The 17049-nt window shown below is 32.8% G+C and overlaps 1 protein-coding gene and 1 long non-coding RNA gene across 4 annotated transcripts in view; one reads left to right on the top strand and one right to left on the bottom strand.

Annotated features, from left to right (window-relative positions):
• LOC146995088 (uncharacterized) overlaps window positions 1-6704 on the top strand; it is a 52790-nt gene extending 46086 nt beyond the window's left edge. Inside the window, exon 3 of the long non-coding RNA XR_015043534.1 lies at window positions 6465-6704. This is a non-coding gene — a long non-coding RNA (uncharacterized LOC146995088). The remainder of the gene's footprint in view (window positions 1-6464) is intronic.
• LOC118198543 (ribosomal protein S6 kinase-like 1) overlaps window positions 1-17049 on the bottom strand; it is a 190397-nt gene that overhangs the window by 31470 nt on the left and 141878 nt on the right. Inside the window, exons 13-16 of one of the 3 annotated variants that reach the window (XM_085825494.1) lie at window positions 9273-9362; window positions 8877-8959; window positions 8617-8712; window positions 7376-7456 (exon numbers count right to left, since the gene is read on the bottom strand). In XM_085825494.1, coding sequence (XP_085681620.1) covers window positions 7424-7456; window positions 8617-8712; window positions 8877-8959; window positions 9273-9362 — 302 coding nt within the window. In that variant the 3' untranslated portion in view covers window positions 7376-7423. Of the gene's footprint in view, window positions 1-7375; window positions 7457-8616; window positions 8713-8876; window positions 8960-9272; window positions 9363-17049 lie in introns of those variants that run through there. The other 2 variants (XM_085825493.1, XR_015043533.1) reach the window with 2 other exon arrangements.

Here is a 17049-nt window from a genome sequence, read left to right as displayed (position 1 = left end):
GGGTGATTAACTTCCGTCCTTGCACCTCATCCAGGAGTTCAAGGTTACAGCAGCAATTACGTTCCACAGGAATAATGTTCATTTCTCAGAATGAAGTTCTGAACGGATATCACTTTCTGTCAGTAGTTCGGAACCTACTGTAACAGATGTTCAAAATGCATTGACCGACAATAATCAATGACAAATGTCGCCTGCTTTTGAAATCAGTTTCTAATCATTGATGATGAATTATTCATCAAAAAATTTGTTGCGATTCGAAATGTAAAGCGAATATTCTCTGAATTCATATGACTATTCAGAAAATATTTGCTGCACTTACTTAACTGTCTAGGGCTTTTGACTTAGGACTGTTTGCCTAAAGAATGCCTTCATGGAGGACTGAGGGAAATTAGCCCGTATTCATATTATTTGAACCCGCGATAAACTACCAATAGCCAAATCTTTGCTAATAGCTGGTAAAAATACTTAACAGAATTGTGTTTTTAGATGAGCATTTCGTACAAACGTAAGTGCAGGGAATCTATTGCAGAGCCCTTGCAAATTAAGTTCTAAATTTTCCTGTGAAATTAGTCAATCGTTTCATTCACATTTTTTTATAAAGGAAAATAAAATAGTACCACAGCATATGTCATTAATCCGTCCCCGAGATCATAGGACTTACACCAAACTGGACATATATCAAACAAACTTTTCCAATAAGAGGTTAAGTTAGGTTAGGTTATTTAATTACGGCAAAGCCTCGAAGGCTATCTGCCTAAGGGGAGGGATGCTTTCGTGGAGGACTTTCTAAGGGAAACTGGCTCGTATACACATTACACATTAAAAACCACGAAAACACCCATGCAGCCAGCCTGTTCGGGGGATTCGAACCTCGGACCGAACTACCAGTGTTCAGCGACTTTACCGCTCGGCCGCTAGTGGGCTCTTTTCAATAAGAACAAAAGGAAAAATAATTATTTCGTTCTTATTAAAGAAACCCTATTGTTATTGTCATAACACTGTTTAATACTAAAATACAGTGGCTGAAATATTGACAGTATATAAATGAAAACTTGCCAAATAAATTTATCTGTTTTCTGTTTTTCCTTTCCTGTAAGGCCCTTAATAGTAACTACTAGTCCGTACTTGAACCTCGTCCCTACTTGGACTTTTGTCAAATTCCTTACTGCAGTGATCTCATTCGTGGTCCGCGGGCAGCATGCGGTCCCCGAACCAATTTTATGCTACTCACGACTACATTGTAATTATGTATTCGTTGCAAATATGATGATTATAGCTTTAGAAACGTAAAGCTATGGACTGAAGTTTGCAAGTTTGAAGATGTTGAAAGAAAATTGATGGAATGAACAGGTTTTGACTTTATCACTGTATGCTTGTACGTCAGGCCACGTGATTAAGGTAATATGGGAGAATTTTACATGTTAGTACAGTAAGTAAATGTAGTTTGCTAGCCTCCAGATGGTGGCGCTTCAGTAATCTGAAATTACTTGTTAAAGTAAGTTATTTAGTAGTCAGTTCAATGTATTGCAATTACCTGAAATAAATGTTAGTCTAAAATTTAATATTTAACTGTCAGTGTGCTTGAAATACAAAATATTATTAACAGAAATTTCTTGTAGATACCAACCTTTAGGCTTGAGGTGGAAACTAAATAGGAATTTGAATTTTTTCTTTCGTGTTTTTATTATGAATGTGTTTATGCATGTTTTAATAAATACTCAATAAGTAAAATTCAAAACTATTTTCAATTATTTATTATTTTTTGTTTTCTTTACTTATTTAAAATGTTTTTAAGTTTTATTAAAGAAATGTTCTCGCCAGGCAGCGTCTTTCAAACCGAGCATTTGGCCTGCATGTAATTTGAATTTGAGACCACTGTCCTGCTGGGCCTTGTTTAGTCTTATTGGCAGCGCCGGAGCTTTGATTTTTCTGATGTGGGGCGAAGGCTAAAACAGCCGCCCTCACGCATCATCCTTTAAGTTTCTCTAACAAGTTTTAATTTTTTTAATAAATACAGAAATAGATAGGGTTTGAGGTAAAAACCTAAGCTCTATTTTATACTAAATTCCTTACAGTGACAAAGTCAAAACCTGTTCATTCCATCAATTTTCTTTCAACAGCTGTTGTGCAAACTTCAGTCCATAGCTTTACGTCTCTAAAGCTATAATCATCATATTTTTTTTTGGGGGGGGTTATATGTACCAAAGGAAAAATATGTACCAAAGTTACATAATTAGAAAACCGTCCCCTCATAGAACTGCCTTTTTGGTGAGCATGCTTCTGGATTCAGTCATAATCCTAACTCTAACCCTGAAGTGCTTCTAACCCTCCAGTCCTCGACGCCATTCGTTTTTCTGCTCTAGGGTAAAGGGGCATCTCCTAAGCTTCTCACTATTCCGTGTTATTGCATACTGTTTAAATTACGTTAGGTTAGATTATATGAATATGGCAAAGACTGGAGGGCTATCTGCTTAGAGAAGAGCTGCTTTCGTGAAGGAACTTTTTAAAGGAAACTGGCTCGTATTCACGTTACACATGAGGAAATCCATGAAACCAAGCCATGCACCCAGCCCGTTCGTCTAGGTTTGAACCCAGGCAAGGTCGAAGTACCAGTATTCAGCGGTCTTAATGACTCGGCCACTGCTGAGGACATTTGCGTGATTACTTAATATGTGTTTCGAAAGAAGGAATGCCCCATGAAAAAAAAAAATGTAAAGGAAACTAGCTCTTATCTATGTTACACACGGGGAAAATAACGGAAAAGCTCATATAGCCAGCACATTCACATATATTTGACCTTCGGACCGGACTACTAGTGCTCAGCGGCTTTTATTGCTCAGCCACTAATGGGACCATTGCATACAAAATATCGGCTATTGCGGAAAGGAAAAATTCTGAAAAGATTATACAGAATATGGGCTATCACGCAGAGTATTCGTGCTTCCTGTCTTGTTTTTCATACTTCCTATTTCATAAGTAATTTTAAGTTCTTACCTGCCTCAACGCTATTAAAATATCACGGAATTAGTAACGAAAATTAAACTCTATAAGGCTTTTGTTGTGCAAATAAGTGCATGGAATCATCATAATTTGATCTGCGGTTTGATTTTCGGTTGCCAGAATCGCTTGATAAATGCTCCTGGCTCACCGACAATCATAGATATTTTTTAATGTGTTTTAATTTGCCGAAACTTCGAACTGAACAGGTTGAAGTGTTCGTGATTCGTTCTCAAACAGTTCATCAGATTGCTTTTTGTGCTGTGGAATTTTTTCTTCGTTAGAATAGATTCAACTGCAATTTTTTTGGCTATTGTTTTAGGCTCTTTGTATCCAATATTCCGTAGAATTTTTCTCTCATTTTGTATACTTCCTCAGTTTTGCTCAGTTCTTTCGTTAACTACACAGAACACGTAAGAAGAATTCCTTTTGAATTTCTATATTTACTCGATTGAATTCTGAAATATTAGCTCAAATTTTCAGGTTGATAGTAAATTCAAAAATTTTCACAGCATGTACCAGATGTCCTACCTCGTGGTTTGATTCCGCATCAAGAGAAATATCTTTAATTTCTTTTAAATATTTTAATATTTCATTTGCGGTACTCGAATTTTCCACTTAATGATGCACCTCTGTGGATTCCAGACGCTTCATGCTCAGTTAATTTTCTTAAAACGTTTTTCCAATTAATGAATCCTGTAGTATGGTTTAGCGGCAGCACCATGTTTCTGATAAATCTTGTAGAGTGTACAAAAAATTGCATTCTTGTTTTTAGAATATGTAAACCAAGATCTCCTAAGCTTTTCCTTATTTATTAATGTTCTGTATTACATGTCAAATGTCTGCCATCACGTTCAATGGTACTGGGGTTTACATTTTCTGGATGTTTACTGGTTAATAATACTGATTGACTGCTTAAGAAAGATTGTTGGTGATCTTTTATTTTTTTCTATGACCAGTCAACTGCATGGGTCCAATAAATCAAAAGTTTTTAGTTTTTCGTCTTTCTGCTGCCCGCTCCCATCTAAATGAAGAGATCTTTATGTCATGGTTTTATGTCCTCCAGCTATTTGTTTGATGTCAATGAAGAAGGTTGTTCTTTCAAATGCTGACTTGTAGATTATTTAGGGATGATATAGGCAGTCATGTTTGGTCGTGCAAATTAAAAGAAATATTAATACCCTCTAGAATCGCAGCATAATCGAAATTGGGCAGGTCTGACAGTTTACTTCTTCCTTAAAGTTGTTTTTTCATCTTAGCTGAAATTTGTTTTCTCTTTTTGGCCTTATCCTTGACTCGTTTTCTATATTCCGTTTTTTTGCCCCTCAGCGCAGTTTCCTGGTTTCTTCATCAAATGGAAGAAATTAATCTAATTTAATTTCTTTTATCTAATGGTTTCTTTTAATCTAAATGAAATTCACTATGAATTGCCTTAATAAGAATAACTAAGAATTGACGTAATTACACTGAACAGTCCTAAACAAATGGTTGCGTCTCGCTAAATATGATGCGGGCTATTAAAAGCAAGCATATTTTAAAAAAAAGTACAGAAGAGACCTGACGACGAAAAAATAACCATAAAAATAAGTAATATAGCTTTAAAATCCAAAATACGCTCCACTGTTCCGAGTCAAATCAAAGGTGAGCCTATGTTGCCGACTGGCTGCAAAGAAATCTAAATGCCTTGCTTCATCTTGAGGCCCACCAGCGGCCGAGCAGTAAAGTCGCTGAACACTGGTAGTTCGGTCCGAGGTTCGAATCCCACGAACGGGCTGGCTGCATGGGTGTTTTCGTGGTTTTCCCCATGTGTAACGTGTATGCGAGCCAGTTTCCCTTAGAAAGTCCTCCACGAAGGCATCCCTTCCCTTAGGCAGATAGCCCTCGAGGCTTTGCCATAATCACACACACACACACATCTTGAAGACATAATGATGGTGTCTTGTATATACTCGACGAATATTAATTTGAATTATTTCATTTGTCCGGGATGACCCAAGGTTAATTTTTTTTGGATTAGATCTTATAAAATAGTTAAATGCTTCTCCATTTCCCAGCAGACTTTGCTATGGAAACCAGGCGACTTCTTCAACAAGCTATCGTCCTATTTCTCATTTGAATACACCCCGGCCAGACTGGAAACGATAGAGGGACTTCAGACGTTACTGATAGGGACAGTTTGATTCTAGTAGTGACGCCTGGAGTCCCTCTATTTGCATCTTTCTGATCTTATATTTATAGTTTTAATCGGCTGTACTTAACTTTATTTTAACTCATGTTCCTTTAAAAGGGTTCTTAGTATTTAATTATAAATCTTCTTAAAAGAGGTTTTTAAAATTGGCCTTAAAACTATTAACATTGTACTAAAATTAGACAGCTGTTTTAGCAAACAACATAGCAAATACAATCCAGCGTTATATCTGAATTTGCCGCCCACGAGAGTTGCTGCCCGAGGCAAGAACCTCGGCTTGCCCCCTTCCCCCCCGCTAGATCCGGGACTGCATATTGGAATCATACTTCTCTACAAATATTTTGACCTCCACTCATTTGGGAAAGATTTCCTTGATTTATGAAGTAGGGGCTTCCCCAACCTCCTCCTCATCTGAGCCTGAAGGATGACTTGCTAACTTAGTGTTGTGCTCCTCATTGTGGATTTGATTGAGTACAGATTGAGATTTGGCATCAGAGTCTACCATATCCTTACTGTCGCACTTTATAAATTGACTTTAAAAGAATTTTGCACTGTTGTTACATAGATTGAAGGTACTCTCAATTCTCACCCAATTTTACTTTATCAACAAACGCGAATGAATTTTGAGGCCTTAATGCTGGGTAACGTTTTAACAGCACATTCATTACTTCTTATTCTGAACCTGATTTGTCTCATCTTACAGATAACAGATTTTTCTAAATTTCAGATTATTAACAATTTTATTTCAAATTATTTGGAAACTGTAAACTGTTTACATAAAACATTTTTAAAATGCAACAAATGGTTTATTAATAAAGAAAATTTAAAGGAAGTTATGTTAAAGAAGATAATCTCCCCCATTTAAATGGTCTTTAGCTAGAATCGTAGAAGTTTTACGGGAAAAGATAACCAAACTACAGTTGTTAAACAAAAACATCAAATGGTGTATAGATTTGATGTATTAATAAAATTTGTTTACTGCCTATCAAGGAATATAATGCTTAGTTTTACATTATTGTGTTTTTACTGAAATGGAACTATTTTACAGAGCAAGTAAAACTGTAGTATAGTGAATTAATTTATATTCTTTATAATATTTATATTATTTTATACAGTGTTTCATGATTATTTGTTTATATTATATTATCAAATATACATGATTTTGATATCATATATACATGATGAAAAATTACCTATTAGCTTTCATATTTGGACTGTAGAATTAGTTGTTTCTGAAACTGTTCAATTTCATGTTTATAATTTACATATCAAAATTTAGAATTTCAACGGCTGGTAGCACGTTATAGTACAGCACCACCTACTGTGGAGAGACAGAAACTTTCACCTGGCCATTGATTTCAGCTAAGGCAACATGCCAGAGCATATACTAGTACTTAATTAGTAATGAAGGTAAATAAAGATGTTAGTATTCTTTATTATAGAGTGTACTCATTTAGACTAGAACTACAGAAACATAGCACATTATCAGCCAAGCCAGATATGTTCAAAATCCCTATCATTCATTTTTTTCTTCCGTCCTCCCCCTTTTTTGTGAGTTACTAGAAATTTAAAAGAAAGAAAATAAATTTGTAAAAAGAAATAATGTAACAGTGACTATAATTTTTTTATTCTGTTATACTTTATGTCAGTGGTCCCCAAACTTTTTGTCTCTAAGAGTACATTCTAGAATATCTGTCGGATGGCGAGCACCACTTACTTTTTCAAAGCGAATTTATAGTTGGATAGAATTAATAATAGAAGCACATAAAAAAAAGAGATCGGTCGCATTTTGCTCATATCTGTGCTGGATGCAATTTCTATTTCATTAAAAATCAGAAAACTTTCACATAGAATTTTATTGAAAACTAAAACATTTTTATTGTCATCGCACAGCGGCAGGCACATATTAAAAGAATCAGCGGGTGTCATGGTGCCTGTGGGAATAGGGTTGCGAACTCCTGCATTAGATTTTATTACAAATATTAAATAATGTGAAGTACATTTGTTATTATACTGTAAATTATTTAATACTTTATATTTCTGTATTAATATTGAAAATTACAAAAACTGAGTTTAAATGTAAAGATAAAATTAATGTAAAAGAAACTTATCTGTAACAAAATAAATTTTGTAACAAGACTTCTTTTTAATGGATCACCCCCCCCTTAAAAAAAAGAAAGAGGCTATACACAGCACTTATAAATCTTTTAATCTTCTGTCCTCATTTTCTTCAGAATATCATAAATACTGTGAAGTGCAAAACATTTGCATCTATTGCATAATAAATAATGAACCATAATTACTATAATAAATAAATCCATATAATTTTTTAGCAAGTTGCAAAAAATAAAAACATTTAAAAATTTAAGAGGCAAAGATTAATATGAAATAAAGTTCAGATAACACAATAACTAACTGAATTTTTTAATAAGTTAATACTTCAAATTTAACTTGAATTCTTATACCTGCATACTAGATTTAAACCATGCATATCAGATGAAAATTATGTAATTTGCACCAGATTCCAGAAGGATTTTAATTTAGTAAATTGACAATACTAGTGATATATTTTATTCTACACAAACTAAAATGAATAATATATTTCAAAACTTTAACTCTTTAATGACCATAACGGCCTTTCATTCAAACGCCCATTGTTACCCCAAATGGGTGAAATTCCGATGTCATTTTCTTCCATCCCCTAAGACATGCAGTAGCAGGTGCAGTTTTCCCAAATGCATTGTATCAGTTTTTTTTTGCAAACAGCTTGCCCAAAAAGGATTTATTTATGGTTTCTTATCTTTATTTGTTCGAAGAAGAAAGGATGTCATTTGAAATCTTCACTCTTCTTTGTGCGTTAATGAATGGCGAGGGGAGGAAATTGCTGTGACTCTTGAAAATCATTTCGGGCGGTTTGATATTTTAACATACAGGTTAGCCAATGCTTCAGGTTTCAAAGAGTTAATAAACACTATATTTTTCCTACTCTTGAGTTATTTTATTTCACAGATATAACATGATACACATAAAAAAATATCTATGCAACATAGATAAATGTGTTCTCAAAAACAAATGATCTGGAATAAGTCAAATCTGAACCACATATGAATTTCGGCTATGACAAGTTATATATTTGGAGAACATTTTTGCGATATAACTTTGACTAGAAATAAAATAAATACCCAATACTTGATATTTTGCATTTACACATCCCTCACCAAAGTTACTTTTTTTTTTAAAATTTTTTATTTTTTAAATAAAAGTTCAAATGGTAATAGAACTATTTTATCACAATTCTCTCTCTCTCTCTCTCTCTATATATATATATAATAGATATTAAAATTTTCAAATATGTTTAATTTCATTAGAATGTTAAACACAACTCTTCTTTTCAATTATATTTAATAAATTAATTTTTAAACATTTATTACCTTTGATACAAAATCTTTAGCATCTGGACTAACATCAGTTGGAAAATTTAAAATAGTATGCATACTAATGCCTGTTGGATGACATGAGACAAGAGACTATAAATTAAAAATATATTATTAGTTATAAAAGCTGTAAAAATTTAAATGTCATACCAGAAATTTTCTACAACTAAATAATCTTAAAAAATATTGGAACAAAATCTTGTATCTATATTATACTGATATTTAATATTTTTACAAACTATAAATCAAGCTTTTACCCTTCCAGTGAGAAGTTCATAAAGTATAACTCCAAGACTCCACCAATCACAGTCACTGGTAACTGGGAAAATATTACCCACTTCTGTAGGAGGAGAAAAAGATGATTAGACTCTTTTTAAATCAAAGTGCATTTGTATAAAGTATGAAATTTAAGCATCAGTTTTCATTACAATTAAAAACATAATACAATACCCCACCCACATAATCCTACAAGATATTGCAGGAAGCAATTAAAATACTAGTAAGTATTACACAATCATTAAGAAAGAAACTAGTTGATCTAAATAGTTCAAAGCATATTTTAATTAATAACTGAAGACTGTTTAACCCACAGCCAAAAATTAAAAGTTGAACGCATAACAAATTTATTAATTTAACTTATAAGCATTACTTACCAGGAGCACAAAAGAAATTCTCTTTAGATTGTTCATTTACTACAAAATCAACATCATTCCAATAACCTTGGTAAGTTAATAAAATATGACCTGCAATGATGATAATAATAATAATAATACATATAGGTTAGAACAGATAGACCACACTACTACATTTTTTTATCCAAAAAAAGTCTCACTTCTAATACACATTACCACAAAACATGAAGGAATCATGTGAATAAACTGAAATGTATGAGAAATGCAAAGGAGGTTATGATTCATAAATTAGCAGAATTCCAGAGTTATAGTGCATGCATGGGATAAGCAGCTCTTTTTGAACTATTGTGTTAGCTGTGTAAATGAAGGGCTGGAACATCAAAAGCAATGTTTCATCATCTGCCAGTGATAAAATATTTTATGAGCAGTTTTATGTCTCATTAATGTTAAAGGACCCAGTACGAGTAAGTTATGTCCTTTGAAATGAGATGAATAATATTCCAGAAAGAAAGAAAAATTTTTATTATGTAAACAACCCATATAGGGGCAAAATGTATCATTAGTGATGCATATGTGCAAACAACAGGCTCAAGAGAGCTAGCCAATCCCAAACCTAGTAATGGACTACAAAATGTTATGCTAACACTGGATGACAAACACTTCATTCAGATAATAGTGACAACTGCACAACAACAATATGATTCTTGGATATAAAACATCAATGTCTGCAGCTACAATGGACTCACCTATATAGTATAATGAGGGTTGAGTACATGTTAGAGGATTTGGGGATGAATGTTATCTTCTGAAGTGCATTATTCAACATTATACTACATAAGTGACTCTCAAATTCAGTGGTGTTATCCTTCATTGGCCGAAGTGGGTGACTGAAACTCCAAGTGATACCGAGGGAATTCATGGGCAATAAAAATATGTATTTATTTTAGTAGTATTCAAGTATTATCTTTACAGGAACTACCATCCAGAATTGATATCAACTACTCTGGAAGCCATTTACACCACTCTGAAGTCATTTGAGTATCACCTGAGAATTTTCAAAATAAGCTATGAAACCTTCAAGAAGATTTGTGTCCTGATACAAAGTACAGAGGTGTGCTTTATTTTCAAATAAACGTAGATAATTTTATAAAATAACCTATCTTTAAGCAAATATCTTTTCAATGACATCGAAAGAAGATAATAGAGGGTTGTGTGTACTTTGATAATACTGCCTATATTATCATAAGGTCAGTGAAACCATATATGATTTGGAAAGAACTGATTATGCCAACTATACAGAAAGTATTACGAATTATGCTATACAAGTCATCATCTGAGATTATCAGAAAAATACTTTGCATAAAAATACAGTCCAAAGAAGAACTATTGAAAAATCTGAAAAATAGCAAAAATTCTTTGTGTAACTTTTAAAAAATATAATTCTTCAATACAACTTGAAGAGCAAATTTTGCCAGGGAATGAAGCCTTACTTCTTGTTTATGCACATTTCATATGGGATTAGTAAAACAGCCAAGAGACATTATTTGCCAAATTTATACACTTTTAAGGTTCCTATTATTTTAAATAACCATTTATTTTATGATTTAGACTTCTCTCTTTTGTTTCCTTATGAGAATTCAAATTAAAATTAGTTCAAGAGTATATAATGTGAGATTTTCACATTGTAAGACAGCATGTTTCTGCCTATCAAAGCAACGTAAATAGGTTAGCTAGCTCAGTTCTTTTGACTTGCATTATAGTTTGCGAAATTTTAACTGTTACACCAATGAGAAGATTGACCCAGCTTTATATTAAATCAATTGTGTAGCCTTTGGTTACTGGTCTTAGTTTTAAATTTGAATTTACTGTTACTTTAAGTTACATCTCCACAAATTGTTGGCTGATTTATAAGCACAAGTCGTGCAATCACATTCCAGTTCTCATTTAATAAAAAGGTTTATTAAACCTTCGTAAGACTTTGCAGTTCTATTAAAGACGAGGTGATAATTAATTCCAAGTCTGTTAAAAATTTGGACTTAGTCAAAGATACCAAAAACAAGTTAACCCCTTAACTGCCATGGGCATATATATACGCCTTGCTCAGCCGATGTGTTAATTGCCATAGGTGTATATATACGCCCTTCCAAACCACTACCATTTACTTTGCGCTGCTACCCGTAAAGTTATTCGCAAAGCTTTGGAATGCAACACCACAATGACTTTGACAAAGTATGCGAAGAAGGACACTATTTCAGAGAAGTCTGGGGAGAAATTGGAGAGAGGGGTGTGTCTAAAGCGATGAAAGTAATGACTGCGCGGTATTGGCTGGTGTTGTTTGAGTAAAACGTATTTTTTTTATTCAGTGTCCTCTGTTTTCATTTACTTTTTGTTGTAGGTTCCAGGAATAAAGAAAGATATAATGGATGTTTCAAACCCATTTATCTTTTTTGAATTATTTTTTTATGAACTGCTCATGCTTCATATTGTTACTGAAACTAACCGTTTTGTAGATAAGTATATGACCCAATACCTTGCAAATGAAAAATCAAGAAAAAAATCGTGGCATTCAACCAGTTCAGAAGAAATATATGTTTTTGTAGGCATACTGATTTCACAAGGTATAAGACTGAAACCTGATATTACAGTTTACTGGTCTAAAAATTAATTGATCGAAACTCCATTTTAGGGATCTTTTTTATTATAAAAACATCATTTTGATTATACTTTTACTCAAAATATTAAATTTTGTGCATTCATTTTTTTCTTTTATTCTTTATTTTGTGAAAGTAAACAGTTTTCAGAAAGTAAAACTTGCACTTATTTTCCCCTAATACATCGCATAACTGCATGCACCTGTGTAAAAAACCGTGGCACTGGGAAATGAATCTTGTACGTTTTCTGCGGCACTTAAGGGGTTAAATTTTATATAAGCATCTGAACAAAATCTCGTACCTTAGCTCAAAACAACACAGCTTTTAGTCTCCACCCCCAGTGGTGGATTGGCCAAAGAAATCAGCCATGGCAGGAAAAAATATGTCGGGCCTAAGACCTCATATGAAATATCATTATAAATATAAGTTATCATTGTCATCATCATAAAAAATAATTTTATAAAACAAAAATATACCTTTGCAAGAAAGTAACACTTTATTCATATATATATATAAATAAACTACAATAACTAACAATGACTAAATAATTATATAAACAAAACAGCAGCTGATTCATATTTAGCCATTTAAATATTTTTAAATTCCAGGTGCCTGGACAAATATTTCCTCCATTATATCTTCAATTTTTGCTTTAGACAAAATATCCTTCTCTATGTTCATTAACAGTAATGACTCTAAATTAGCTTGCTTCACATAGTACTACTTTTACAATTTTTTATTTTGAAAATGTGCTTTCACATTCATCGTTATAGACAGGGTACGTACAAACACATAAGCAAAAAAGATATTGGCATATGCAATACTATTTATTAAAATTAAATTATATTTCAAGAGTAATTTATATGCACACAAGAAATTGCATTTAGCTTTGGATGAATGTTATTAATAGACACAGTTTTCTCTCTTCCTGATTCGGTATTAGATTCAGAATAATGATTTTCAATTAAATTTTTTAACATTTCACATTTATTTATTAGGTCCTGATATATCCTTAAGATTTTTACCAATTGTTACATCTAATAATATAGAAAAATAGTCGAAAGTGTTCGCTTCGAAAAGTTTTGGGGATTGAGAAGTGATTTGTCTTCATACAACTTCCTATGCCCTTTAAACCTACTTTCCATCAATGAAATAGTATTATCATCATAAAATTAAAAACAGTAACTTTGAATTGTTTGATAGGGCAATTGAAATTATAGTCAGCTGATTCTTCGTCGTCCATTTGTTTCACCTTTTGGTATCTTCTAGCAGGTAGCTCTTCTATAATTATGTCACAACCCAGCCTTTCTAGTTTATTATTGCAATCTGTTGCAAACAATTTTGACGAGTTAAATATTAAATTGAAGTTTCTAGAAATGGCTTTTAAAATGCTTGTAGCTTCCCTAACCATATTATATGCTCGGATGTAATCTAAACCTTTAGTCTGTAAATGTTTCGTTGCTGGCTCAGTATGCTGAAATATTTTCAAATATACATGAGTAGACAAAATTATTCTAAAAGTTGATATTTTATCCAGAATATATTTTGCCATTTGTTGCATCTGTGCATTTTGTATACCATTGGAAGATATACTTTTGAAGTGAAAGTATTTATTCTATTCATGTACCCTCACTCGCAGGGCTGTCTTGCAGAGTCATCTGTGTGATTCGACTGTTTGAGTTTCTTGATCGGCCCTTAATCGCACAGGCCCTATCCGCCAATGTCCACCCCCAAGCATCACAAGCTCCATCAGCACCAAATGGAAGGATTCAGGTTTATTGTGAATGCTATACAAGCATCAATGAAACTCACAGTGACTTTTGATAGCAAAAGTTCGGTAATGAACTTTCTGGAACAACTGAATACTCATTTTACACATTTGGGGAAGTACAAAATGTCACCATAGCAACTGCTCCACTGTGAGGACAGGCACTGATACAAAGGTATCAGTAACAAGTTACTGGTTCAAAGGCATCAGTAAATTTTTATTGGGTGAACCAGGCAGTGAAAATTTTACATTTGAAGAATGCAAATCTGCCCTAGAAAAAGTATTTCTCACCGTGAAAGATTAGGGCCAAACTAGAGGCAGAACTATTTAGTAGGTACCAGATTAAGGTTGAAGAATTAACCAAATTTATATTGAGAGAATACAACTGGTAAATTTGTTGTATGGGTAAAAACTTGATGTGGAAGTCATATAGATTATCTAGTCTAGGTTGTTATCCCAAATTCAGGACATTTTTAAATTGAGAAACATCAGCATGTTTGAGTATTGATTTGCATTCACTGTGACGTCTGAGAGTAAGAAGATGTCAAGAAGTATGCATACATCGGTATGGCCAAAGAGGACAAGTGAATATTTTCACAGACCTATAGTGCAAGAAAGCCCATGGTCTAGTAGCGGTAAACTATTTGAGAATAGACAAAAAAATGCCCCTGCGAGTGGCAATTACCAAGATAAATCACAAAAGAGAAAACAGAGGGAAAAAGGCAGTAAGAATTTTAAACTAATAAAGGATACTGAAATACAGAGGGTACACTCAGATTGAGTAAACTCCCTCTCAAATTGACTTAAACACGGTAACAATAAAAAATTTGTTGGCGCCAGTAATACAAGTGGTAGTAAACAATGTACCTGCAGATACTTTTCTGGATACAGGAGTGCAAAGTAGTTTTTTTTGGTTGAAAATTTTTTTCATTAAAATTTTAAGCAGTAGAGAATGTTTGGGATTAACACTAGAATGGTGGTAAGGGGTCACTTTGACCCTTCGATATAAGTACTGAAATAACAATGGTAAAACAAATTTAAATGCCATACATTGGCACAAATATGTACTTCATATGTATTTCTTAATTTATATTTAATATCACATGATAATTTATTTACTTTTTAAAATACTGTATATGTATCGAGTACATGGCAATCAATTGGATCATACTACAATTACTCAAATAACTCACTAATTTGATATAAGAATTGATTTCAAATAAAAGGTTTCACAAATTAAATTTTAATTTGTGAAACCTTTTGTTTTTAGTTAACACTGGTTTTATTAAAACCAGTGTTAATTAAAAACACAATTTATACAATAATATTTTTTATGCACTTATTCGGAGGAAGATTCACTCTAAATCCAGAAATGAGAAATCTTCTCTGATGTTTCAGTTATATCATATGTGTAGCTGAATGGAATATGTAAAGCATTTCGTTTAAATTCCATTTAATGTTTAAAATATTAGAGATTACATAAAGTATTAAGAATTAATGCAGTTGATACAAAAATAATTTTTAACAATTTTTCCAGAGCATATTCCACACACAACTTTGGAACAAGATGCACAATATTCTTGAGATTTGTTTCCATTACATCTCTGTACTCGACATTTTTCTCTTTATATCCATTTTCTTTTCATGTGTTTTTTCTGAAGACTCGGAAGGATCTTTGGGAGTTTTGAAGCCTTATGTACCACTTTTCTAATTTCAGTAGAAAATCTTTCCTGTTAATGGTGTTTTCTGTTACACTTTTATAAATTATCCAGGCATTCAAAGCTGCATGATCTAAAATATTGAAAAAAAAATATGTATATATCATCTAGAAGCCGATTTGACTGAATATTTTCGGCACATCTGATCACGTATATCCACACCATACTTTGTTTCGTTGTAAAATGTTATTGAATTGGGCAACTTCTTGAGATTGTCTTCAGTTTTTACAGTTTAATGTAATGAGCTCAGTAGAAAAACGCTTTTGCTTCTTTTGCCTTGATTTATGGTAAGTGTGATATTATCATGTTCCACTACTGTCAATGAATAAAGATTACTACGCATATTTTTCAAAGATACAGGAATTTCTCTTTTGCTCTTTTTCATTGTGCCGACCATAGTTGTATTTTTTGATTTTAGCATTTCTGCTAATTTAATGCTAGTAAAATAATTATCAGCGGTAATATTCCTCCTTATTTAGATGTGGCTCCATTAATTTTATGACAATATTTTCAGACAAACATAATTGAGGATTTGCTGTTTCATCTTTTCCTAGATAAGGAAATGCATTCAAGAGGTATTTAGTATCAACGTCGACAGATAACCAAAATTTTATTCCAAATTTGTCAGGTTTATTAGGCATATATTGTGTAAATCTACACCCAGCTTTAGATGGGAATAACTGTTAATCAACTGTAATATTTTGTCCTAGGACAATTTGCAGTTTTCAATAAATTTGTTCCACATGTCTGATGCAAGAGCAAATTTATCAGTCTGTAATCGAGCAGATCTCGTTGTCTTTTCATCAAACCTTAAAAATTGTTTTATTTCTTTGAATCTTGATATAGTTTCTTTGCAAAATGTTATTTCCCCAAGCTTCGGACCACAAGCAATATAAATTTAAGCCCTTTGATCCTATTACTGCTCGAACATACAATATAGCAACAAAAGCATCTTGCTCAGCCAGAGATAACTTCCAGTCTTTATTTCCAAGTTGCCGATGAGCTTCGAATTCTGTACATTTCTTTATATGCAGCAAGATATCATCATCAATAAAAAGCTTAAAAGCACTAGACACTTTGACCTCAGAAACACGGCACTTTGCAAAAGATGTTGGTCTTGCTGTTTCTTTTAGAACATTATAAGCAGGAACACGGCCGCAGACTGAATTTTTGGAATTTATTTCATTCCATATAGTGTTATTAGGAGCTCTAAAAACAGTTTTGCAAATACTCTGATCCATTTTTGCCCATTTATTTCTGCTGATTTCTTCTTCGTTTACTTTGCTGTCTTCAATTCACTAATAGTTTGTGTCTGGAATTCACCTTCAGTTTCTACAGAAAAATGATTAATTTCACCTCTGTCGGACTCATTTTCAGATAGCTCTTGCAACTTTTTTTTAATTTCTTCATCCATAAGATCTCTTTTCCGCTTATTAGACATATTTTGTAAAAGTTGAAAAAAGTAGAAAAATTATCAGAAAACGATAGGGAATATATTTTAGCATATGATTCTCACAGCGTAAAGGAAAGGTGATAATGAACTTGACGCAAACTTCATATGTACTGAAATACTGAGTTGGGTTTACCAAGACTATATCTGTCCCAACTGTTATCACCTGCAGAAAGTAAGCTGAACTAACAAACGGAAAAATACATCGGTA

This window comes from Stegodyphus dumicola, chromosome 10 (assembly GCF_044657685.1).
Source record: "Stegodyphus dumicola isolate Sdum_Otavi_A_Nest chromosome 10, ASM4465768v1".
NCBI classification, from domain to species: Eukaryota; Metazoa; Arthropoda; class Arachnida; order Araneae; family Eresidae; genus Stegodyphus; species Stegodyphus dumicola.
The sequence above is the reverse complement of the archived record's forward strand: the minus strand, read 5'-3'. Positions and strand labels throughout refer to the sequence as shown.